The following is a 23,967-nucleotide window of genomic DNA, read 5'->3' on the forward strand; positions in this document are numbered from 1 at the left end:
ACGTTTCCACTTCTCAATAACAGCACGAAAGGTGACATCCTAAGACGGTGCGACGTTGAAAGTTACTGAGCTCTTTAGTGCGGGCCATTCTACTGTCAATGTTTGTCTATGGAGATTGAATGGCTGTGTGCTTGATTTAATACACCTATCAGCAATGGGTGTGGCTGAAATAGCAGAATCCATTAATTTGAAGGGGTGGCCACATACTTTTGTCCAGTTAGTGCATCTCATGTATAGTTGTGCACGCATGGGAATACTTTGGAACAGATTTCAAAAATGTAAATCACTTGGAGCTGATTTGCTGGTGTTTTTACAGTCTTTCATGTCCAACTAAAACATTTAATAAAAGTTGGGGGACCAAATAAAATCTCCCACAGGCCACCAGTTGGAGAACCCTGGCCTACAATATGTCTTAACCTATTTACCACACTATCTCTCGGTTCCAGCTTGTGATATTTCAGTACAGCTCTGTAAGGCATTTTTGTTCCCAAGGTTTGATTTACAATGTTGCTCCAGCTCACAACCACATGTAATCAGAGCACAGAAGACACTTATCGTAGAACAGAAAAACCTTAGCTGGAGGGGATTCACTGAAAATTGTAAATATTATTAACAAATATGGATGAATGGTACAAAGTGAATGTTTATAAACGATTGTATATACTGAACTGTAAAAACCCTCTCATCCCATTCCTTAGTCCTTACTGTTGTTACTCAGATCCTCTCTCGCCCTTTCCTAGGTTCTCCTGAGATTTGTGTCCATCCCTCCACTTCTCTCCTCTTACAGAGTAGTGTTCTGAGCGACCTTGCCATCACCGAGCCTAAGTCATTCCTGTCTCTTGCAAAGCTGGTCAGGGCGAGGCAACAGGAGGGATTCTGTACAACGTTAGGCGATAGCAAAGAGCCTCCTGGTGTCGTCTCAAGCATCGTCACACTACAGTGATCTAGCCACCTCCTCCATAGGCAATTGCAATTGACTCCATACCACCTATTTGCTGATCTCAGCAAGGGCCCACACATCCAATAACCCAGTTTCCTTACTGGCAATACGACCAACACAGTGCTGCCCTGCCACTATTCTAGTCCCTTTCTGAATCATGGCTGCTGGAGAGATGCTGACGTAATCACTCAATATGATAGTATTCATAGGAGAGGTTTGACTGACGGGGGGGAATACTTGCCCTTCATTTGTAATGCCTTGTGTCTATGTACATATGTGTGATTGTGTGTTTGCCTGTAAAAAATGTGGAAAATCGTCTAGTAAATAAAACATTTGGCTACTTATTCAGTGTTCTGATGTTGTTGCTAATATTACAAATATTACCAAATAAATGATGCACTTTCTCCCCGAGAGATGACTCAATTTAGGGTTTTCAAGACGGACTACTAAAGGACTTCACCTAAGCAAGATCATTTTAAGTTACTGTCCCAAGTAATTGTGGTAATGTTACATAGACTGTTAATAAGTATTTAGTTCCTGTCAATGAATTTGTTCAAGGAGAACGTTTTGAAAAGATTCAGGTTTCCCTGAAATGCTACTGCAATGTATTACTTAAATCTAAACAGCTCTCAATGTAAGCTTATGAAAAATGCAATGAATTTAAAATGCGTTCTGTTGACCGAAGTACAAAAAAAACTCCGCAAATGATGCAACTATCACATTCATTGTCTCAAATGGCCTTCCAGTGTGGTTATTCAGGGTTATTATAAGACTTACGTTTTGGACCACTGCGGCTACCATAGCCTCTTATGGGTGGGCAATATGTTTGATCTCAAAAGGACAACCAATCAGAGGAGTAGTATTTTCCCAAACCAATCAGCATGGGCGAATTTTTTATTTTTATTGCGCTTGTTCAAAGACGGCAGCATGACACGCGTGTGGAGGAAGTGTGGTGATAGACTGCCAAGCTTGATCACTTCCACCTGCCTGGGCCAGCAGTTTATTTTCTGTTTTACTGGCTGTTCGTCCTGAATAAGGGACATCCAGAGGCGCCCTCGGAATTCCCAGTTCCACCGCCATCCCCTCCACGGGTTGGCAGCTCGGGTGGTGGTGGCGATAAACCCAAGGACAAATGGAGCAATTTCGACCCAACCGGGCTTGAGCGAGCGGCCCAGGCGGTAAAGGAGCTCGACAAGTCTCGTAAGTGTCTTGCATGATAACTAGATTATATAGGACTGCGTAACTAGCTAGAGACATATTGGTAATCATTAAAGAAAGAGCGATGCACCCGCAGCATGCTTTACAACCTCAGCAGTGATGCTGATGCAACACCGGCCGGTGTCTTTACATACCCGTGGAAACTAGCTAGGAGATTACGCTATCTAGTTAATTAGTCTTCATGGCAGCTATCAGTAGGACAACACTATAGTAAACGAGAATGACATGTATCACATTGAACGTTGTGCTGCACATTTTCATTCATGTTGGAAGTTGATCGAGAGTATTCCTTCATACAGTTCAATTTGCCAGATGGCTCTAGTTACATTACATTTAGTATAACTTAATTCAGCCAGGTTTTAAACCTTGTTTTACATTATTTTCCAGAACATTAAGTTGATTTTTCTGGTACTTCTAATTCGTTTGAATATAGTCTACTGTCATTAAATTAAATGTATGTCTCTTGAAGATGAATGTCCCTTTCCCTTGACGTTATTTCAGGTCATGCCAAAGAGGCCCTGGATCTGGCTCGCATGCAGGAGCAGTCTGTTCAGATGGAACACCAGACCAAAATCAAGGTACTGTTGCACTAAACAAGGCACATGCAGAGTAATGTGTAGGACACCAAATACATTATACGATTAATCCAATATCTGATCATGCTATTCGTGTTCCCTCTGTGTGTGATGGTGGCAGGAGTATGAGGCAGCAGTGGCGCAGCTGAAGGGGAATCAGCTGCGTATTCAAGGGGAGGAGAGAAGGAAAACTGTCTGCGAGGAGACCAAGCAGCATCAAACGGTGAGAGAGCTGGTACTGAGAGGGTTTAGTGATACTGCAGAAGGGGTGATTGTGCAGTAGTATTCATTGTACTGCAGAGTATGGGGTCAATGATGGGCTCATAGCATGGATCATAATGCAGAGGTATGGGTAAACTGTAGAAGCAAGCATTTGCTTTGTAGTTAGATGTCTTTGAGTTTGTAGAGTACAATTGTGTCGGTAAGTTTAGAGCTTGAAATTGTCTGCACAATTAGCTTTAATTCTGAAACAGGCTATAATGAGAGATGGAGAGGAGCTTACATATAGGGGTTACATATCTGTCCACCAGAGGGCGACTAACGTGTTACTATGGTTACAGTCTCCTCTTATCCCTTTAGAGAGCACAGTTCCAAGACAGACTTGCCAGACAGAGGTATGAGGATCAACTCAAGCAACAGGTAAGACCAACTGCCATTAGCTGCAATATCTACTCAGTCCTGTTTAGGCTAGAAAAAAGTTGAGTGAAAATGCTGTGTCCAGCTGACTGAGTGTCGACTCTCCTCTGTGTCCTCAACATTTGCAAACAGGAGGACTCTGTGCTTAAACAGGAGGCTATGAGGAAAGGTACTGACCCCGTATAATACAGTCACACAGCCTCCAGGAATATGGCAAGTAAATTAAGTTTGCTAAACACTTATGTCGAAGTGATGGTGAGGTGCATTTTCTTATTTTTCCTCTCTTATAGATTTCAAAGCGCCTGACAAGCAAACCTCAGGATGCCCTGGAGGGAGTAGTGCTCAGTGTGTACCAACACTCAGCACACACCTGAGCACCAGAGAGTCATACCTTATACAGTCTCAACACAACTATACCTGGGAGATATTATACCCAGCACATGTATTAAAGAGACATTAATAGAGAATGCTGTGTAGAGTGAATATATGTTTTTGCAGCCCTGCTTTGAATCAAAATGTTGCTCTCCCTGATATGAATTATTCCCTCCACTCACCACAGCCTAACTTAGAAGAGCGTGTACGTGACATCGCCATAGCAACTAGGAACACACGGCAGAACAATGGGCTCTACATGAACATCCTCATGTACGGCCCCCCAGGTACTGGAAAGACCCTCTTCGCAAAGGTAGGCCCCTTACAGAATCACCTTGACTTTGACAAGAGGTGTTATGTTGGTAACTGTATCTCTGTGGTTGGAGTAGAAGCTAGCCGTGCACTCTGGGATGGACTATGCCATCATGACGGGTGGAGATGTGGCGCCCCTGGGCCGTGAGGGCGTCACCGCCATGCACAAAGTCTTTGACTCTGCCAACACCAGTCGCCGTGGGTATGCTACCCTCACTTGCAGTACTATCATACTAATGATAGAACTTAATGTAAACATGATATAACCCTGTAACTTAAGTATCTACATAATATACATTTTAACTTGCCATAAATAGACATGCACTTGAAATGATATACAGAGAATGAATTAAGACCAGTGCAGCTCTGCTAATGCCACCTGTGTCCTGTCTGACACAGCCTGTTGCTGTTTGTTGATGAAGCCGATTGCATTCCTTCGCAAGAGATCTACTGTAAGTGTGTTGTGTACAACCTGGGATTAAATACATATGTATTTGAGTATCTGGTATTTTAAAATACCTTTTTCTGTGTGTTTGAGTATTTTATAATACACAGGCCAAAACAATAACTTTTATTAGAGTATTTGAATGCTTATTTGTAAAAAAAAAAAAAAAAAAAACACAATTTGGTAGAGTATTATATTTGAGTATTTTCAAATACTTTCCAGGTGTATTTCCAAATAAAGTAAAATATTCAACTACTTGCCTTTTCAAATATATAAGATATCTGAGTACTTACTTCGAATGTATGTGAAAGTAATTGAGATATTTCAAATACTATTTGAACCCAGGTATTTGTACCTTCCTGTATTGAAATGATAGCAAAAACAACTATCTTGTCGAAATATTGGAAAATAAAATTCAATGTTTGTCTTTTTGCAGGAGAAGATCAGTGAAGAGCTCAGAGCAACTTTGAACACATTCCTGTACCGCACTGGTGAGCAGAGCAACAAGTCAGTCCTCATTCACTCTAAATTCACCATATCTATGCCCAACACCCTGAATTCTGATGTACAAACTTCCTCAAATACCACAGCATTCTAACCCTAATAGCCCACTGGTGTGTTGTCTTCCTCCAGGTTCATGATGGTGCTGGCTAGTATCCAGCCGAAGCAGTTTGACTGGGCCATCAACGACCGCATTGATAGTCAACTTTGTCCTGATGAGAGGCTAGTGCGCCTGTACTTTGACAGGTACGTGCTTGAGCCTGCCACAGAGGGGAGACAGTGAGTCATACAGTGTTACGCCCGCACAGCAGCACAGGTTTAAATGGGGCACTCTCACAAGCACACACACACACACTGGGATGTATAATGGAACAAGTTCTAATGCCAAGTAATTAGCTACTCCCAGACATACTTGGAGTCATCTGCATTCCGTGACACACACACCTACCCACGCACACATGTGGACAGGAATTAACTCTTGAGTGCCTGGGTGGAGGGAGGCCCCTCTCTGTATTGTTCCATCAAAATAAGCTCTGGCTGTGGAGTGTGTCAGGGGCAGGTCTTTAAGAGCAGGTGTCCCAGCAGTAAGCAGCAGCCAGGCTGAGTCACTAATTACAGTGGGGCTTTGAGGGCCTGGAGCCTGAGGGGCAGGGGGTGATTTACACAGGGCACAGGAAGCTGGACCAGGCTCAACAACACTCAGACAACCGAGCCAGCTGGTGGAGGGAGCTTGGCCACTTAAGTAGTGGCTCCCCAGATAAGAGTCAGACAAGACCTCATAACGCAGACCTGTTTCCATTCTGCCGGACAGGATGTCATTCAGACCTGTGTCTGTCTGTAATCCCTCTGTCTCCATGTTCCTCTGTCTCTGTTTGTCCCTGCAGGAGAATGAAGCTGGCTCAATTTGCCTATGGTCAGAAGTGCTCGGACATCGCTCAGAGGGCATGTCGGGCAGAGAGATCTCTAAACTGGGTGTGGCCTGGCAGGTATGTGATGCGTTTCCCCTGTTGTGCATAGGTCAATGCTTTCTGCTGAGCTTTTTGAAAAGATAACAACCAGAATTATCCAATTATGCCAATTTGACAAATTATTTGTTGGATGGAGATCATGTGTAGAGGGTCATAGATGGATGGCCACAGAGGGGAGTTGGGGAGTTGCAGGGAAGGTGATTTGGTTACCAAGGAAGTCCAGACCCATTTATTCTCCAACTATTAATAGAAGCAGAGCTGGGAAGTGGATCACTATGTATGTCACTGTTCCTCCCTATCTGCTGTGTCATGTTCATCTCTCCTGTGAGACTCATTCTGTGGACAAGAACTGTAATGATATATTTTATTTAGATTAAATGTAATGTAATAATCCATGTATTCTATGTCCTCCTGTAGGTGGCAGCATACTCCTCAGAGGATGGTGTTCTAACGGAGGCCATGATTGATGCTCGGGTGGATGACGCTGTGCGGCAGCACCTCCAGAAGATGGACTGGCTGCACGGGGAGGCTGGGGCCAAGAGCACAGCCTCTCCCAGCACTGGACCAGTAGACAGCAGCAATATATGTTCTACTTCTATGGGAGCCACCACAGCCTCATGAGTACTCAACCCGGTCCTGGAGATGGACAGCAGACCGGAGACCCCTGTCAATTGGGAGGAGCTGAAATTGGAGGTGCCTCTACCTGCAGAATCAGCCCCACCTTCCTCAGACAGAACCACCCTGCCTGCGGAGGAGGGGACTTTCCCGGCCAAAGGGGAGAGTGTCAAAGCAGTGGTAACACCTCAGGGGGAGGGGTAGAGTGTGTAGCCCAAACTGATGCAGCCCCTAGCCGTGAGGGTGGGACAGAAACTCCTCCCAAGGATGGGACTCCAGTTTGACATTTGGGGGGGAAGGAAGGGGGCTGCTTTTTGGGATTAATGGGTTTACAGGAGGACGCCTCCTGTTCCTCCTGACTGTCTGTATACGTCTGTCTGACTGAAAGAGATGGGGGACGGGATGGAGGCACTAACAGATCATGAAGCAATCCTGGAGAGGTTGGAGAGCTGTGATAATATATTATTTGTATAAAAAGTGTACTTTATATGGAAACACTGTCTAATAATATTAATGTTGATGTGGACTGTAAGAGATGATACGCTATTATTCAGATGGTGTGGATGAAAATAATCCAGGTTTCTTACAATGGCTGCACTTATGATATGATTTGTAATGGGATGGTTTCATAGACTTAAACAATGTGACCAACAGATGGTGATTAACTATATCTTCAACCTGTGTAATGACACACCAGGACTCTGTCACTGTTAACCTCCAGTGGTCCGTTTTAATGAAACAAACATTTAATTTTTACAACACCGATGTCTGCACAGAGAGACGGGGGTGGTCTAGGGAAGATGGGGAGTTGAAGTGAAAGGGTGCTACATCCCACTCCCTAGAGACTAATTCATAAGGGAGGAACACTCAGGATCCCAATGGGTCACAGTCCTCATACAGTATCACTCTTCAATGCCATAACAAGAGCATTTTGCACCTGTATGAGTTAATACACCACAGGCAGTCCCTTTCACAGCTACTATTATGGAGGCACTCTACATCTGGCTGTTCAGTGTGAAGTATTTTGTCAACTATAAAGAGTTCCTGAGTTTAACCCTCTTTGGAATTTCATCTCCAGGTTTCCATGGTGATGACCCTCTGGACCAAATATCAAATAAAACCTTTAACCCCTTAACACACACATACAACATTGCCATAACTAATGGTTCTTTAATGTTGGCACACTGCATATACTGTACACACCACACAGTTAGATGAGCAGGCAGCATTTATGTTCTCGTTCCCACCCCAAATAATGTGTAATTATTGACATCAATAACCAAGAAAGAAATGACAACCACCCATGTAAAATACATTCCCTAGGCCCCTTTCAGTACAGCTTTCACATGCCAAGTTTTTAAAATAGACAAAGTACTACCAATACACAAATCCCTCTCAAAATTTGACCACCCTCAAGCAAAATAAATATTTTTATTTTATAACGGGCATATTCAGGCAAAATAAACAAACTGTTTTACAAACAGACAAACCCCAAGCAAAATATACACCCTATCCCCACTTCTAGCAAAATTGACATTCTAAACCAAATATATATATACTATTTTGAAAAACTGACACGCTTTTATCAAATTGCTTACCCCACTACTAACTGGACCCTACATTACCTACATCCTTTTACATGAAATCATTTCCAGTCAAGACAGATATGGACGGTGAGGAGTTTTGCACTGTGTGTGAAGGCCATTGGGCCAGTTAAAGTGCTCTATCCAGTGGCAATAAGAAACAGTATGGTTTGAAGGGTATATCTTGGATAGTCTTTGTTTAGCTGCCCTTGTGTCTGGTTGGTCAGTTGTCAGCAGGTCTCAATCTATGGTCTCAGCCAGTCTAATGCTCTCAGGTGGTGTGGGCTGGGGTGTCCGTTGTCCATGGCTTTCAGAGGTGGCGTGGGCTGGGGTGTCCGTTGTGGTACATCTTCTGCTTAATGTGCACCATGTTTCCACTTGAGTCCTCTAGCTTTCTCATGTGCACCCTTCTCCCCAGGTTACAGAAGCGGGGAACCCATGACCAGGAGAACGCATCTGGACACAGTAAAGAAAAAAAGATGGGGGTTGGTGAAGATGTACGACATTGATTTAAAGATTAAGAATGTGTCCTCCATTTAGTTTGTGTGCAAGTGGGGCATGCATTTTTTCACTTGCTGGCTCTGGGATTCAAGTTAGCCACCTTTCGGTTACTGGTGGGAGGGGGAGATTGAGAGAGGAGGAGACCACTCCACCAAACTACTAAAGCCCACAGACTTTTCACAGGATAGACAGAATTAAATAACATTAATTTAATTGGTGAGATGGGAGGGAGAGATAAATACTGAATTTTAAGCAAGGGAGAGGGATTACAAATCTGTACAGAGAGAGGAGAAAGAGAAATCACAAGACACTGAAACTTTGCAGTAATTCAACTCTGAACTCCCACTGTCATATATAAGCCTGAAAAACACTGATCCAAAATGAATTTTAGGAAATCAAAGAGAAACAGCAGCAAGCTGGGGAATATTGTGATAAAATGGGTCGATGGCTGAGTCACACTTATAAAAGTCATTGAACTGTAGACAGGTTTACACACTGTACTGTAGTCTCCGGAACGGAAGCTGCCCACGATACTGCAGTTTTCATCAAACAAGGCAAATTCAAAGTTGAGACATCACACCTCTGCACCTTTAGACATTTGTTCTCCTGTACATTCCCTCACTCATCCAAAGAACATCCTATTTTTACCCCCACCCCATGAGCAAAAAGCTGTATTCCTTACCAACTTTCTACTGCTGCTATTTTTAAAACTCAGAGCTGTATCAGGCTTTTGAGACCAGCTCCCCATACATTGTCTCTCTGCCTCTCAGAGCCTGCCTGTGGGGTTGTGGCCCCCTGCTGACTCACCATGGTGCTGTTTGGCCCTCCAACGTCTGAGGGTAGCGTGCAGCACCCCGTCCAGGCACAGCAGCAGCCAGCTGAGGAGGAAACCCAGCAGCAGCCCCAGCATCAGGTCCAGCTCCTGCTTGGTCACACTGTCACTCACAAAGTAGTTATCTGCAGAGTCCACCAGAGACTGGTCCCCATCATACGGGATCACATAGTGTACATGGTGCCTGAAGCCCAGAGGGAGGCGACAGATGGAGAGGGGGTGAGGTGAGGAGACAAGGAGAAGAGAGAAGGGAGCAGGACACGTGGAGCGGGGAGGGAGGAAAAGGGGAGGGAGTAGAGCGAGAGAAGAGAGGAGGACGGGGGGGGGGGGGGTAAAAAGTGCATTGAGGAAGATACAATGACATAAGGGAGTAATTAAATCTACCATACAAAGACTGTATATGGTTAGGCTATGTGTGGTTCTATATACTTTGCTGTAGCGCTGTGTGGGTGAGTGGGATGACTGGATGGATAGATGAGGTTGGGTGGGCGTGCTGCTGTCAGCCCCATCATTGAGCGGTGAACAGCTGCAGCTGGAGGGCAGCACAGTCGACGCATCACTAACAGCTGGCCTCGCTGCCCCATGGGAGGTGGTGCATGTGGACCACCCCCCTCTACCACTGGGCTGCAGGAATCACTCCCAGTAGAGAGAAACCATAGCAACAAGAAGAGTGTTGACGTGGGCAACCACTGGAGAAAAACCTGTTGGATCAATGTGGTTTCCACATAATTTCAACCACAACTACAATGTGATGACGTTGAATCAACGTGGAAAACTGATTGGATTTTCAAAAAGTAATCAACGTAAGGGAATTTAGTCTTTTTTTCACCCAACTTTTAACCTAAATCCAATGATGTGAATGTTGAATTCTCGTTATTTGACAACTCAACCAAAAACTAGACATTAAAACGGCGTCTGTCCCCAGTGGACAGAGAGTTGCAAGGGAGAAAGGTACTGTATGTGCCAACAAAAAAAGGAGGATGTGGAGAGCACAAACAAGTCAATCAATATAGTATAATATCAATTAATCAATCAATGTGCATGAGAAAGCAGAGACATTAAAACAAGCTATTCTTAAGTGACATGTCACACTGTGGGAATGTAGACCCAGTCATTTCCATCATGTACAAGAGCATAGTTCAACATAGTTCAACAGCTGTTTCATACATCGTTGATGTACAGACTGTAATGAGATGATAAAAGTGATAGGAGATGATGTAGGCTACATGCAGGTAATGCATTATTGCAGATGCTTTACATCACTAGTTCACCAGTGATCTCTGAGGTGAGTCGACCTAAACAGAACTGTCAACATTCTTTGTCTTATAAATAACAACAAAATATTGATGGACCATCCACCATAAACAGTGCACTATCACCTGCACACTGTAAAACCATGAAACGTGATAAGTTATTAACATAAAGGTCAGTGTTAAAAACTTAAGCATAAGTAATTTAGATTTTGTAATAAATACCATTTAAAATAACACAAGCATATTGCTATTACATTGTTATAACTAACTTCTTTCTAAGCAGGGTTTCTCACACACTTATAAACAGATACAGAGACAGACACACACACACCCAAGGACAGAGGGCTGACGTAAACCTTTCATAAACACTGATAAGGAAAGGCTTTGATCAAAAGAGTGCTTGGGTCCGCATTTCACGAAATAATGAGACACACACACATAACCAAGGACAGAGGGCTGACTACGCACACACAAAATCTCCTGCTTAGCTGAACATTTGATAACAAAGAACTTTTGCTATAAGACTCAGAAGGATGACGCCCAGCTCATCAGGACCAATCTGAGAAGACAACAACCTGTCCAGAACCAACCAAAGGACCAGAACTTCCAGACTCAACCTACTTTCTGTGTTGTATAAAATGTCTATGCATTTCTGTTATCTGGGCTTTTTCTGGAGGTTCTCTATGAGCCGAAGGAACGAGACCGTATACGCTTGTACCAGATATCTTCACTCTGAATAAAACTGTCACTTGTCATACAATTTACCACCTTGTCCGAATCGATCCTTGACCGGCTCACCCTTCTCAATATCCAATTATCAACAAAAACATGGTAAGCAGAGGATGGTTATCTAGATACCCGGTCCAGAGTGGTTGATGTGGATGTGAGGGGGCGAGTTGGTGGAAGGACGGTTCGCGGAGGACAGGTGAAATCTTTGGGGGGAGGTCAACAATTCTGCTCAGCTCGGGGAACTGATCTTCTGGTCGACCAATAAACAAGGTAAGCAAGACCTGTTAAATCAAACTTTGCATATTGTCGTATAGTCTATCCAAATTTTGATCAGTACTACCGAGTGTGAGTATGGATTCTTGAGTAAATTTACATATATAAATGACATGTGAACGACAGTGAAGTGAACATATGTGGGAATAATTTGTAAGTATTAAGATCTATTCATATAGTCCGGCTGTGACCGGTGAGGAATAGGCTTAATTTGTGTTAAAAGTGCTATTCATATAGTTCGGCTGTGACCGATGAGGAATAGGCTTAATTTGTGTTAAAAGTGCTATTCATATAGTTCGGCTGTGACCGATGAGGAATAGGCTTAATTTGTGTTAAAAGTGCTATTCATATAGTTCGGCTGTGACCGATGAGGAATAGGCTTAATTTGTGTTAAAAGTGCTATTCATATAGTTCGGCTGTGACCGATGAGGAATAGGCTTAATTTGTGTTAAAAGTGCTATTCATATAGTTCGGCTGTGACCGATGAGGAATAGGCTTAATTTGTGTTAAAAGTGCTATTCATATAGTTCGGCTGTGACCGATGAGGAATAGGCTTAATTTGTGATAAAAAGAACTATTCGTATAGTCCGGCTGTGTCCGGTGAGGAATATAGTAAGCACTATTCAATAGTCCGGCTATTCAGTCGGTGAAGGGTAGGCTTAAAATTGGGATAGGGATTATTCAATAGTCCGGCTATTCAGCCGGTGAAGGATAGGCTTGTTCCATCCCCATCCATATAGTCCGGCTGTGACCGGTGAGGAGTGGGGTAAAGTTTGTCAAGACCTATTCATATAGTCCGGCTGTGACCGGTGAGGAGTAGGCTAGACTTATTCAATAGTCCGGGCGATTGTCCGGTGAAGAATAGTCTATTTGTGTTTGTAGGCGCCAGGTTGAAAAATGTTCAATGTTTAAGTGTAATGTTTCCAATGTCTAAAGTCTAAGTGTTCAACGTCTAAAGGGTAATGTTCATAGTGGGAAAAATGTAAATGTTTAATGTATACATGTAAAAAATTATTGGTGTTGGTTTAAACTGAGAAAGAATATTATTAGGACTGAGAAATTTTGCACGTTCCACAACGCCTGATAAACAAACGATACATAGAAAAATTAAATTCCGAGTGTACGAGGGAGGAGCTCTGAGTTAAGGCAGAGTACTTGTCTCCAGGGATACATTGCTGGATTTTATCCAGTGACGGGCTAAGTACAGTCGGATAGTCAAACATATACACTGATATACGCACACACATTACCAAAACTATTCTGTAATAAATTCCACTGCATTAAAATAAAATATGACGACCCCAAATACTCCAAAGCTAAAATTTAACGATTTTCTAGATCAGAAAGTACAGGACAGGTCAGGGGGAAAAGAACAGTGGAAGTCGATAAGGAAGGTTTGGGAAGGGTTGAAGTTGAAGATAGACACAGGTAGGTTATCTAGGAGGGGGGCCGCCAAGCAGGGTCCAACTGAGTACGATGGAAGGCGGACTGAGAGAGGCAGTGCAGGAAGCTAGAGACAGGGAGGTAGAAAATAATAAAAGTCATTTGTTTAAGAAGAAAAGGACCACCAAGAGAGGGAGGTCATATGCCCGCTCTTGATGTACACCAGATAGGTATGACTGATTATGTAAGGAAACTGACGGAACTCTCTGTAGCACTCTCTACCCAGGTTCGCAAGGTCCGAGAGGGGAAGCTGCCAGGAGGCACGCCACCACGGAATGTAAAATGGTGACTGGGTGGGGTAAGAGTCCACAAGAGAAAGTGGCTGGAACCCAGGTGGACTGAACTGTACGAAGTGAAGGAGGTTACTTCACACTCAGTTCAGGTCAAAGGTAAATCAGGCGCACCTTGGCACCACCTCACACATTGCACTCTAGCTCCAATTCCTTACAGAAGTCAGAGCCGATTTGAGCGGCCTAAATTCGATTCCAAATTAAGACACTCCTGACTCAGGTGATGCGGCATCAAACTTCGCCTCCCCTGAAAAAGGAACCTCTCCCAGTTAGAGGGATATCTCCCTCCCTGGGCGAGATTAGGGATATCTGGCCCCTTATTTGTGATATTCCTCCACACACTCATAACTCTTAGAATAGTTGGGGGTGGAGAGCTGTACAGAGAATGGACAGAAGATGGCAGTATTGCAGCACTCAACGGTCTCCCAGCAAACGGGAGCCTGTTTGAGTGCTGGTGACAGAAAAAACTTAGAACCAATTCGGAGTAGAGAGAATACATTTAATAATTTATTTAGATTAAATTTACAGACTAATGATAGGGCATGGAAATAAAAGTGATAGAGAGCTTATTAGTAAAGAAAGGAATTTATATGGTTAGCATTTGTTTTGGCCATAAGAAGATAGAGATAGGTTTATTAAGGTTATGTAAGGACTTTAGAGATTGACACTATAAGACATGTTGTTAATTTTAAATCCATGATTTTAGATAAAGTCAAAACAGTGAGACACTTAGTTAATGTTTGGGACCAAGCTACAGACAGATAAGGGAAAGGGCAGACAGAGTGGCCCTCCCCGCACTGCTGAGACCTTGAAGGTTTGAGAGCAGAGAAGGGAGTTTTGGAAGGGGCGCCAGGACAGAGATAACAGAATGGGTAGATAACAGTTACTGAATGGAGACAAAAGGGAGAATTGGACATGTGGAAAATGAAAGGGGCGGTCTTACATAATAATGTAGAACATAAGAATATTTTACTAAGTCATTATTTAGAATAGGTAAGGTTGATACCTGGGCAGAGCCAGGTATCAAACGGGGGAGGGGTACATTGTGGTCTAGGATAGGATGGGGCCTATTGGATAATAAACTAATTTAAAAAAATTCTAGCTAAAAAATAGGCATAGAAGTTAAATATATAATCAGATAGAACAAATGACAAACTGTTTATTAACCAAACCTGTATGTCCAAGATTTTATGCATTACAGGTGAATTAAAGGAGAAGGTGATTCACCCGACCTGGGGGCATATCGCACTTGGAGGGTGAGACACACTGACACTGTCGAATGATCACAGAGTTAAGGAGAAGAACCGTTACTAATAGAGTTCGGGGATCAACTCCTTAATGAAGAATTCCCTGCCCCCGACCTTTCCTCACTGTGTTTGTTCATAGAAGTGAAAGTGTTGCTTGATCTCTGGCTGATGATGTGTTCTCTGGGAGAGGAGGGGGCTTTACAGGATTGCTTGTAGTCCTGAGTTGTCTGTTTAGGATACGATGGGGATGTTACCATCGCAGTGCTGCCAGAACCGCCACCAGTTCCGACAGACCAGGTTCAGCCGGCCTCCTCCACCACTTCAAGACCAAGTCCTACGCCATCACCTGAACTCTACAATCTGGTATAGGTAATAAATGTAAAAGACATCTCAGATAGTGACCAATTGGGGACTGAAACCGGTTATGAGAAAAGGGAGAATATGTGGTTGACCTACAAAACACTTAATAAAAAGGACTGTGTCGTATGTGGACATGCCAGACCTATTCTGGCTGCTCACCCATTTGCCCTAAGTAAGGGGGAAGGTTGGATGTGCATATTGGAAAGTTTAAGTCAAATTCAACCCTGTGTAAAACTCTGAGTCTTGTGTTCCCAGAAGTCCGTCCCCAGAAGACACCATGGGGGTTAAGGCATATGGGGGATATTACAGCTGTAACACTGGTACAGGTAGAGGTATGGACTATGGGAGGTTCCCTACTGCTGCCTGCATCACTAATGTCACTATTAACTAGAGGTGTTGCTGATGTATGGTGGATGTGTGGACCTGCCAGGCGGTTGACCCCATTTTGAAAGGAGATTATCAGGGAACATGTGTTTTGGCCAGTCTGATAAACACCATTGCCTATTATTGAGGTTACAGCTAACCAACTTTTGGGAGCTGCACATGACAGAGGCTTGGGACCAATCCAGGAGACGGCAGAATCGTGACGCTCCTTGGTCCGAGGGTACAGATAACATTCACACCAACCTGTTGGGGGTCCCAATAGGGGTCCCCCACGAATTCCAGACATTAAACAGGAAAGATGGCCTGTGGCATCTGATGCCCATCATTGGCCCAGCTATTGTTGATGCTAAACAAAATGCCTGGGTCAATTATATCTACTATAATTAATAATGATTTGTTAAATACACCCACACAGCACTTACAGGGATGGCTGAACAATTGGATGCTACCTCTCAAACCAGTAGACAAAATAGACTAGCACTGGACATGATTCTGGCCGACCAGGCAGGTGTATGTAACAATACTAGTCCGGATGGGAGCATTTCAAAAGCTCTGAGTGGGTTGGCAAGGTTATCAGTGGAGGTGGGGGGTCTTGCAGGTGTGGAGGAGAGTGGACTGGTCCCTTGGCTGGGTGGTTGGTTTGGTAAGTGCACTGCAGTGATGATTACTGGATTTCTGACACTAGTTGTTGTTTTTCATTTCTGTGCTGCCTGTATCATACCTTGTTTGAAGAAGTCTGTTACAGATGTGGCAAGGGCCTCTGGTATGATGCCGCTGCTTGATGCTCCAGTAGGAGAGGCTGATACGGAATCAAGCTTTCGCAGGAGAGTGGGCCTGACAGAGGAAGACCCTTGGTTCGCTGTAGTTGATGTTGTCGAATGAATAAAAAAGTGATGTTTGTCCTCCCTGTTGTGAAGGTTTGAAGTTCCCGGGTGGCGACGAGCCCACCTGGTACAGGTTGTATAGAGGGATGGACCTGAGGGTTTAACATATTCTCGTTTTTTGGTTACTAATGTGTGATTGGCCACTCCAGGTGTAGTTATTGGAGTGGTCTCCTTTTGGTCCTTGCTCATCCTTATTGGTGACTGAGGAGGCTGGAAAGGCCACCCACCAGAGCTGTGTGGTATGTATGGGGGCCCGTCCACTCCTTCGCATTGTACCGGCTACCCTACCTGACGTATGTCTTCTTCCTGTTATGAAACATGACAACCCAACTGCCAACTGCTCCGTAGGGGACAAGTTTTACCCTATTGTTAAAAGTACTAGAAAGGGCCCGATGTTTTCTTCTCGGGTTGCCAGGGCTAATTTTACTTGTATAAATATGTCCCTTGGCCCTCCAATGCTGGGAGCACTACCTTATGAATGGTGCAATAACACCTATAATCCTAATGCCCCTTTCCAACCTGTGTCTAGAGCTGATGTCTGGTGGTGGTGTGGAGGAAATCATCTATATGACCGCCTGCCAGGGAATGCCACTGGTCTTTGTGCTCTTGTCTCTCTGCTTCTTCCTGTTTCAGTGTATCCTATGGAAGTAAAGGACCTGATGGCCCGTGTAGAGAGGGACGGGGATTTATCCCGGTCCAAAAGATCAACAGGAGTGGATCCTGGAGACCCCACCTATATTGACGCCATAGGAGTCCCTAGGGGGGTGCCAGATAAGTATAAACTCGTAGACCAGGTTGCAGCGGGTTTTGAATCATCATTTTGCTGGTGGTGTACAGTTAATAAAAATGTGGACCGAATCAATTACATTAATTTTAATGTCCAGAAACTGGACAATTGGACTCAACAAGGCTTCGAGGCGGTCCATGGCCAATTGGAAGCTACTTCCCTGATGGCATTCCAAAATAGAATCGCGGTGGATATGTTGTTGGCTGAACGCGGAGGTGTTTGTGCCATGTTCGGAGAGCAATGTTGTACTTTCATTCCCAATAACACAGCAACTGATGGTAGTCTTACTGTTGCCTTAGAAGGTCTTCGTACACTTAATGAGAAGATGAAGCACCACTCCGGGGTTGACACCTCTATGTGGGACTCTTGGATGGATGCGTTTGGGAAATATAAGATGCTTGTTTCCTCCATACTGGTATCTATATCTGTCTTCACTGCGATACTGGTGCTTTGTGGATGCTGCTGCATTCCATGTATTCGAACGCTGACCACTAGGATCATAACTACTGCTATTGATCCCAACCAGGCAGAGAAGGGACAGATGTTTCCTATGCTTGCCCTGGAGGATGCTGAGCCAGGCTATTGGACTGATGACTAATTAAACGCCATTCATAGTTTATGTCACGTCTCTTTGGAGACGTGAAGAGAGGGAATTAAAACTTTCTCTCTGAGAAAGTTTCCCTGGTTGTTTACTTTTGCTTTTCTTACTCTTACCTAGTTTATGTCACGTCTCTTAGGAGACGTGAAGAGAGGGCATATGAAACTTTCTCTTCAAGAAAGTTTCTGCATATACTACTCCTGCTTGATCCCATGTTTATGTCACGTCTCTTAGGAGACGTGAAGAGAGGGAATCAAAACTTTTTCTTCTGGAAAAAGTTTCCCTTCTTGTGCCCGGATTCGTTTAAAGTTTATGTCACGTCTCTTGTGAGACGTGAAGAGAGGGAATCAAAACTTTATCTTCTGATAAAGTTTACTCTAATTTTGCCATTTATAGCTTTTGTCCTAGCTTTTGTCACGTCTCTTATGAGACGTGAAGAGGGGGATTTGTAATAAATACCATTTAAAATAACACAAGCATATTGCTATTACATTGTTATAACTAACTTCTTTCTAAGCAGGGTTTCTCACACACTTATAAACAGATACAGAGACAGACACACACACACCCAAGGACAGAGGGCTGACGTAAACCTTTCATAAACACTGATAAGGAAAGGCTTTGATCAAAAGAGTGCTTGGGTCCGCATTTCACGAAATAATGAGACACACACACATAACCAAGGACAGAGGGCTGACTACGCACACACAAAATCTCCTGCTTAGCTGAACATTTGATAACAAAGAACTTTTGCTATAAGACTCAGAAGGATGACGCCCAGCTCATCAGGACCAATCTGAGAAGACAACAACCTGTCCAGAACCAACCAAAGGACCAGAACTTCCAGACTCAACCTACTTTCTGTGTTGTATAAAATGTCTATGCATTTCTGTTATCTGGGCTTTTTCTGGAGGTTCTCTATGAGCCGAAGGAACGAGACCGTATACGCTTGTACCAGATATCTTCACTCTGAATAAAACTGTCACTTGTCATACAATTTACCACCTTGTCCGAATCGATCCTTGACCGGCTCACCCTTCTCAATATCCAATTATCAACAATTTGCCAATAAGTTTTCTCATCTAGAACATAGGTGTTAGAATGCAAGATTAAACGTGAGTCAGCTTTTTCCAGTTCGTTTCCAACCAGGAAAACACCTACAGTATATCTCCTAAGTGTTCAGATTTGAAACAGTAGTGATTACTTTCCCATTGTCCTGTTTAGAGTGCATTTAGTCATTAGAAATTGAAGTGACAGGACATTTGATTCAAGAAATCTTTACAATCGCGTGGTTTTTTGTTACTCAACTGGGTTGAGTTAATTTCTGTTTACTTTCTCAGATAGAAAAAAAGATGTGGGAGTGGCTTCATTATTATTATATTTCCCAGCATGCTTTGTTCCAGGTTGATTTTAAGAATAGTTTGTTTTAATATCTCTCTTTCCTCATGTACATTGATTGATTTTATACTATATTGATTGTATACTATACATACTATACACAGTGACTATAAGAACGTATCCAAACCAAAAACCATTGATTACAAGCAATATCCGCGCTGGGCTAAAGGCTAGGGACGGAAAACGGACACGGACGCATACAAGAAAACCTGCTACGACATCCGATGAGACCTCAAACATGAGAAAAAACAATATAGGAGGAAGGTGGAATCATATTACACCCGCTCAGACGCTCATCGTACGTGGCAGGGCTTGCAGACAATAACGGATTACAAAGGGAATCCCAGCCATGAGTTCCCCAGCGATGCAGGACTCCCAAACGAACTATATGGCTTTTGTTTTTCTGGGAAAAAAGTTCCTGTTTTTCCAGATGACTGTGTGACCTCGCTCTTCGTGGCTGATGTGAGCAAAATGTTTAAATGGTCTAACAATCACAAGGCCGCGGAGCCAGACGGAATACCAGGGCGTGTTCTCAAAGCATGCGCAGAACAGCTGGCAAGTGTCTTCACTGACATGTTCAATCTATCCTTGTCTGTAATCCCAACATGTTTCAAGCTGACCACCACTGTTCCCATGAGCTCCAATGTAACCTGCCTAAATGACTATCACCCTGTAGCACTCACATCTGTACTTATGAAGTGCTTTGAAAGGCTGGTCATGTCACACATCAATACCATCATCCCAGACACCCTAGACCCACTCCAATTTGTATACTGCCCCAACAGATCCAAAGATGACACAATCTCAATTGCACTTCACACCACCCTCTCCCACCTGGACAAGAGGGGAAATAACTATGTGAGAATGCTGTTCATAGACTACAGCTCAGCGTTGAACACCATAGTCCCCTCCAAGTTTATCACCAAGCTAGGGACCCTGGGACTGAACCCCTCCCTCTGCAACTGGATCCTGAACTTCCTGACGGGCCGGCCCCAGGTGATGAGGGTAGACAATAACACCCCCGCCACGCTGACCCTCAACACGGGGGCCCCTCAGGTGTGTGTGCTTAGTCCCCTCTTGTAATCCCTGTTCACCCATGACTGCGTGGCCACACACGACTCCAATACCATTAAGATTTTCTGACGAGACGATGGTGGTTGGCCTGATCACCGACGGCGATGAGTCAGCCTAAAGGGAGGAAGTCAGAGACTTAGCAGTGTGGTGCCAGGACAACAACCTGTCCCTCAACGTTAGTAAGACCAAGGAGCTGATTGTGGACTATAGGAGAAAGAGGGGACTGGGCTGTTGTGGAATGGGTCGAGAACTTCAAGTTCCTTGGCGTCCACATTACTAAGGACATAACATGGTCCACACACCCCCGCACAGTCATGAAGTCACAGCAGCGCCTCTTCCCCATCAAGAGGCTGAAAAGATTTGGCATAGGCCCTCAGATCCTCAAAAAGTTATACAGCAGCATATTGGCTGGCTGCATCACCACTTGGTATGGCAAATGCACCGCCATTGACCCCAAAGCGCTACAGAGGGTGGTGCGGATAGCCCAGTACATCACTGGGGCCGAGCTCCCTGCCATCTGGGACCTTTATATCAGGCGGTGTCAGAGGAAGGCCTGAGAAATTGCCAAAGACTCCAGCCATCCAAGCCATAGACTGTTCACTCTGCTACCGTCTGACAAACGGTACCGGAGCATCGGTACTCAGACCAACAGGCTCCGAGACAGCTTCTACCCCCAAGCCATAAGACTGCTAAATAGCCAGACTGCTAAATAGTTAGTGAATGGTACCCAAACTAGTTGTACTGATTCTATCTTGCACTGACCCTACGCACACTCACTAGACTATATACTGTATACAAACCATATACACACTCACTCACACACATTACATTGACACTCCCACACAAAACCCACACACATTCACATACACTGCAAACGCATACGCACACACACATAACACGCACATGCAGACCGACACAACACAAACACACATACATACACACACTTTTACACCCATAATTTGCTGCTGCTTCTCTGGTCTTTAGGTTACTCTTATTATTATCTATCACTTTACCTTGTCTTTATGTACATATCTACCTCAAATACCTCTGGTACTGATCCGGTACTGGTACTGCCTGTACATAGCTCCATTCCTGTGTATTTTATTTTATTCCTCTTGTGTTACTATTTTATTTGTTATCTTTAAACTCTGCATTGTTGGGAAGGGCTCCTAAGCAAGCATTTCACGATTAAGTCCAGATCAGTTGTATTCGGCACCTATGACAAAAAACGATTTGTTTTGAGATAAATAACTTACATTTTCTAAACTAATCCAATCTGTTACTTGGACTTATTGCACCCATTACTGAGATGGTTGTTCCAGTTTAGATATTTTAGGTAGTCGTGTTTGTTTAGTCCTTCACCATAGCAGTCATTCTGAGTGCAGGTTGTGTGTGATAAAATAGTACAATTCTTGGGTATCCTCCCTCTGGCTGGATTCCGATAGGAATTACTAATCACTTCACAAACCAGCATATTGTGACTTGCAGGTCTGATGTGGCCCATGAGCCAGGATTTTCAAACCACAATGTCAATAACTAGGTCATAACTAAAGGTCTAATGGGATTAAATGTATAATTTGTCTTCATAAAGGGTTTACTTTTCATTTTAACACATTCACATAGGCAGTCACTAGGTGAAGGCTTCAGGAATATAAGTTATTGAATGCAACAACCATGCCTCTGTCACTATCAAATACGGTTGGTTGTTGCATGGTTGTTGCATTGGTGGGTATCTCTCACATTCACTTGAAAGGCATGCTGGGAAGAATGCAAATATGACTTTACCCTACAGTGTTAAAATAACATCCCCAGTGTTTAGTGTTTAAAACCTAAACGCCCTGTGCTGAATAAACGTGTTCATGTGTTTAAAAGGGTTACAGTGAATGATGCGTTTAAAAAGTGTTACAGAAAAAGGGTTTAGTTATGTGCTCAGATCCTAAACACTTGGTTTTACAGTGTAGTTTTAAACAAACGGTTTCCGTATGCTCTTGTTTTGCATAACATTAAATCACATTATTTTGGAAAGTTTGTTTTACCTTCCACAGTTGCAATGGCAGACGTGGTCCTCCCCTCGTAAATGTGGTAAAATATAGTTGTGAAAGCGGTCCAGTAGCGCGTTCATGTCCGTTAGACACGCAACAGCCTGAAAAGAACCACTGAAGTCTACTGGGACAAAACAAGCCGCATTCCCATAACAGCATATGTTGCCCAACTTCTCAGGTAGATGACACACAAAAATGTAAATTCTAAAAATAATTAAGTGTCGTTACTCCAGATTTGTTTTTTCCCTTGGCAGTTTATTGATTGTTTCGCCTCATGTAGGCCACGTTGATGTCTAGGTCGTTTGAAATATCCATTTGACAGCTTTGAACAGATTAAATTGTTACACATAAGGGAGTGTGGGGAATGGGGATAACGGTGTTCTTCTTACCATCACAAATAAATCCCCCAAAATCATAAAGATCGTGGCGGTTGTGCACGTTTGAATCAAAACTTCCCAACAGCAGTTTTTTGCTCTCCCTCCAGAACTATCCTGTGATACCTGTGCCAAAAACAACACCCTGAAGTGAAGGCGCTCATGGATGCAGCATCAGTGTCCAACTACCCATCATTGCATCGTCTATCCGATGTCCCTTTCTCCGCGACATGAGGAGATGAAGACCAGTCTCATTTTCGCTCCCTTTTGAAAAGCACTCTGTGCACCAGCGACGATGGTTAATCGAGCTGCGTGCAACGGGGAGGCGTGGTGTGAAAGCTGTAGCGTATGTCAGAATTGTTAGGCTATTCCAGAGCACGGCAACACAGTTGATATCAGGACGAAGTCGCGATCCATGCGTTGTTGTGATGCCAGCCACTGCACAGTTCCTGGTGTAGCCTATTTACCTGGACGCATCCACTAGCATTAGGCAAGGAATCATCGATTCGTATTTTCTTCTCCAATCAGGTCGTTTTCCGTGTTAGCTCCCTCTAGCAGGTGTTTGTTCATTGTCAGGCTATCTATCATTTCTCATAGTCCGACAGGATAGGCTACTTTGGCGCAGCTGAAAGAGAATACGGAGCCTCCCACTGTGCATTCCAGTCGATAATAGCGGAGGCATTTTTAGACTCCTTCAGAGAAACAAATTATAGGCTGAATCAATTTCCACCCCAAATTTGCCCCCAAAAGCATAGTAGGCCCGCCTATTCATATGTCAAGGGTTTAGTGTATGAAAATGATGATAGCATGCTTCAACATAAATTAACAACGAATTAACATAACTGATATGCATACTCTCTCTCTCTCTCTCTCTCTCTCTCTCTCTCTCTCTCTCTCTCTCTCTCTCTCTCTCTCTCTATATCTCTCTCTCTCTCTCTCTGACAATCAGCAGTTCAAATATGTATTCTACACCATTCTGTTGGGCTGGGCTTCGTTTGTGACAACACATTCACTTTATTGCCGACGTCTATCAGGGAAAAGCAAACAAGCGGAAGATTAACTGGGCCAGAGTGGATTGGGGCCCCGGGAATAATAGATTAATAATGGTTAATAATAGAATGTCACATATTGAAAGGCTTTTTCTTAATGTTGTCCTGACTCTCTAACCTGCGTTGAACCAGTGTCTCCTTATAAGGTCGTACACATAAACAATGCAGCACCATGGACAGCGCCGCAAAGCGTGCCAGCTAACGATATAGCACCATGAACAGCACCATGACGAGCGTAGGTCTACACTAGTCACCTGAAATCTAAAATGTCACAGAATCAGGTT

General features: G+C 43.7%; 1 protein-coding gene and 1 pseudogene across 1 annotated transcript; one reads left to right on the forward strand and one right to left on the reverse strand.

Annotated features, from left to right (window-relative positions):
* The first annotated feature begins 1,907 nt into the window (after positions 1-1,907).
* On the forward strand, positions 1,908-8,080 carry LOC120065160 (annotated as a pseudogene).
* Positions 7,764-23,111, reverse strand: LOC120064724 (transmembrane protein 240-like). Its single transcript, XM_039015345.1, has 4 exons — positions 23,102-23,111; positions 22,255-22,381; positions 9,474-9,682; positions 7,764-8,621 (listed from the first exon to the last, which is right to left on the reverse strand). The coding sequence occupies exons 1-4, from the start codon at positions 23,109-23,111 to the stop codon at positions 8,476-8,478; spliced, it is 492 nt and encodes a 163-aa protein (XP_038871273.1). The 3' UTR covers positions 7,764-8,475.
* Positions 23,112-23,967: the final 856 nt, after the last annotated feature.

Source organism: Salvelinus namaycush, chromosome 20 (assembly GCF_016432855.1).
Source record: "Salvelinus namaycush isolate Seneca chromosome 20, SaNama_1.0, whole genome shotgun sequence".
Lineage (NCBI taxonomy): Eukaryota > Metazoa > Chordata > Actinopteri > Salmoniformes > Salmonidae > Salvelinus > Salvelinus namaycush.

Bases quoted from the DNA above. Each gene is read 5' to 3' on its own strand.
- LOC120064724 (XM_039015345.1), bottom strand. The intron at 9,683-22,254 runs GTAAAACAAACT...TCTGGGCTTCAG, and splicing joins TGCCATTGCAACTGTGGAAG to GCACCATGTACACTATGTGA. The intron at 8,622-9,473 runs GTGAGTCAGCAG...TACTGTGTCCAG, and splicing joins GAGGGCCAAACAGCACCATG to ATGCGTTCTCCTGGTCATGG.